General features: G+C 50.5%; 2 protein-coding genes across 2 annotated transcripts in view; both read left to right on the forward strand.

Annotated features, from left to right (window-relative positions):
• LOC103367561 (melanoma receptor tyrosine-protein kinase-like) overlaps positions 1 to 2617 on the forward strand; it is a 55569-nt gene that overhangs the window by 42400 nt on the left and 10552 nt on the right. Inside the window, exons 17-19 of the mRNA XM_008295640.1 lie at positions 1163 to 1307; positions 1388 to 1510; positions 2214 to 2468. Of these exons, the coding sequence (XP_008293862.1) occupies positions 1163 to 1307; positions 1388 to 1510; positions 2214 to 2468 (523 nt within the window). The remainder of the gene's footprint in view (positions 1 to 1162; positions 1308 to 1387; positions 1511 to 2213; positions 2469 to 2617) is intronic.
• LOC103367554 (melanoma receptor tyrosine-protein kinase-like) lies at positions 191 to 1055 on the forward strand. The gene has a single exon (XM_008295631.1). It carries the CDS (start codon positions 379 to 381, stop codon positions 643 to 645), a length of 267 nt encoding a protein of 88 aa, XP_008293853.1. The 5' UTR covers positions 191 to 378; the 3' UTR covers positions 646 to 1055.

Below are 2617 nucleotides of genomic sequence, written 5' to 3' on the forward strand. Positions count from 1 at the left end.
CTCCTCTGTTCTCTGGTTCTGATCCATGCTGCATTCATTCATTGATCCACTCGGTTGGGTTCTCCTCTCACTGCCTGCAGTTCACCTGAAGCATCTGGATCATCTCTCTGATCTGTTCCAGATGATCAGTGGTGATGTTTCAGCGCTACTCTGGCTTCAGACCTCGCCGTGTGTTTTGTGGTTCAGGCGGTTAAACACGTTGATGAGAGTTTTGGTCTTAGTTTCTGGATCTTAGTGTTCTGAAGTGAGCCGTGCAGAATAAAGTGATGTTGATGAAATGTGGTGACTGTGGAGATAAAGCGCTTTTGGAGGCTGCGGTGGGTTTTGTGGCTCAGACTTGCAGCAGATTTGTGGAGCGCTGTATTCAGGAGGAGCAGAATGCTGACGCCTGTGTGTCTGCAGGAGGCGTATGTGATGGCGAGCGTGGACCATCCTCATGTGTGCCGGCTGCTGGGCATCTGCCTGACGTCCTCGGTGCAGCTGGTCACCCAGCTGATGCCGTACGGCTGCCTGCTGGACTACGTCCGGCTCCACAGGGACCACGTCGGGGCTCAGTGGCTGCTCAACTGGTGCGTCCAGATCGCCAAGGTGAGAGAGAGTCTGCCTCCTCCTCCTCCTCCTCCTCCTCCTGATAGCTGCCTTTAAGCCTGCTGAGGCCTGTTAACCTGAACGCAGCGGAGCCGCTTAATCTGTTCCGTCTGCGTTCAGCCTCGTCGGATGGTCGAGTTCTGGGAAAATCACAGACCTCAAGGTCAGGAGCTCGGTGTGAAAGCTGCTGCTGTCTGATCCCAGAGTCTGATGGGCCCCAAGGTTCCAGCGCATGAAACATCGGTTCTTATTAAGATATCTGGAGACGTTTAGCTCCACCAGTCAGAGAGCTTCTGAGATCATCAGGCTTTAATCTCCCATCGACGCTCCTTCTGCAGGTTGATCCTCACATTGAAGTTTGAGTCTGAACAACAACGTCTGAGGAACCAAGAAAGACAAAAACCTGAAATGTTTTTCTTCCTCATCATGACACTGATTCACAATCTGGAACGTTTACACATAAAATCACCACANTTCAGACTAAATCTAAACGGCCGTCGGCGTTCCATCAGTGGCCGGCGGTTTAAATGAGTCCTGTTGCTGTTTCCTGTTTCAAACCCTCTAACTCCTGCAGCGCTGCGACCCACTCCACGCTGGCGGTGGGTGTGGTCGGCGGGCTCCTGGTTGCCGTCATCGTGTCGCTGGTCGTCTTCGTGTTGCTGCGGCGACGACGAATCAGGAGGAAGAGGACCATGCGCCGCCTGCTGCAGGAGAGGGAGGTGGGACAGGAAGCCTTCGCCGCTAGAACAGACTGAACGTACAGACGTGAACCGCTGTGACTCTGCTCACTGTGTTGCAGCTGGTGGAGCCGCTGACGCCGAGCGGCCAGGCGCCGAACCAGGCGCTGCTCAGGATCCTGAAGGAGACCGAGTTCAAGAAGGTCCGGGTGCTCGGCTCCGGGGCTTTCGGGACCGTTTTCAAGGTAACGCCACCCAGTGCCAGAACACCACTTCCTGCCACCTGTCAGTGAGTTTTGCTGTCAGAAAGGTTCTTTGGGAGGTTCCTCACAGCTCCACCAGCAGCTGGAGAAGCTCTCTGTTCAGGAGAAGGTTCTGCTTGATGTGGTTCTTTAAAGGTTCTTTGATGCAGCATCAGCATGAAACCGGCCGAACAGGGTTTTGTTCTCATCGATCTTTTGTTCTAGAAAGCAGACATCACACAAACATCTTAGAACATGTGGTTCTGCCTGACCAAGAACCCATAATAAGACGTGTTCTGATGGAAGGAACCAGAACTGCAGCAGATTCTAACATGTGCTTCAAACTGACATAAACAGCAATCAGTCGTCAAAACAGCCAGAACAGGAACATGCTCAGAATGACTCAGAATTCCTCCGATCTGCTGGAAACGTTCTCGATGTTTGTCCTACATGACAAAAAAAGTCCAAACTGACTAAAACGTTCCCTCAACGTTACAGACTGGTGACACACTCACAAAAACTCTGAAATAACTTCAGACTTGACATGAACTTCTGCTGCATTACAAAACACATTTCACTGTTAAGAAGATCGTGCTAAAGGTTCTTTGTGGAGCTACCAGTGGTTCTTCTGTGGCGTCGATCTGAAGAACCGTCCTTGGTTCCACTCAGAACCCTGATTTTCCTGCATGTGTGTGTGTCTGTCTAGGGTTTGTGGATCCCTGAAGGGGAGAACGTGAAGATCCCAGTGGCCATCAAAGTTCTCAGAGAGGCCACGTCTCCTAAAGCCAATAAAGAAATCCTGGATGTGAGGCGGAGTTTTCCTCGTTTCATTGCCTCTGCTTGTTGCTTCTTCTCGTCTTCTGTCTCGGTGTTTATATTTCGTGTCTCCGTCGTCTCACTTGGTGTCGTTTTGTGTCTCAGTATTTTGTTTGCGTGTCTCGTCTGGTTGCTTTTTGCGTTTTAATTTTGTGTCACATTTCGTGTTTGTGGTTTTGTATCTTGATTTTTTTTTCTTCTTTCGGTGGTTTGTTGTTCTTTTACATCTTTCCAGCTTCTCCAGACTTTTCTTCTGCTCTGCTCATCAGCCGTAGAAAGATGTTCCACCATCAG

This window comes from Stegastes partitus, unplaced genomic scaffold, assembly GCF_000690725.1.
Source record: "Stegastes partitus isolate 25-593 unplaced genomic scaffold, Stegastes_partitus-1.0.2 Scaffold1062, whole genome shotgun sequence".
Taxonomy (NCBI): Eukaryota; Metazoa; Chordata; class Actinopteri; family Pomacentridae; genus Stegastes; species Stegastes partitus.

Coding starts and splice junctions, on each gene's coding strand:
- LOC103367554 (XM_008295631.1), top strand. CDS start 379: ATGCTGACGCCTGTGTGTCTGCAGGAGGCGTATGTGATGGCGAGCGTG.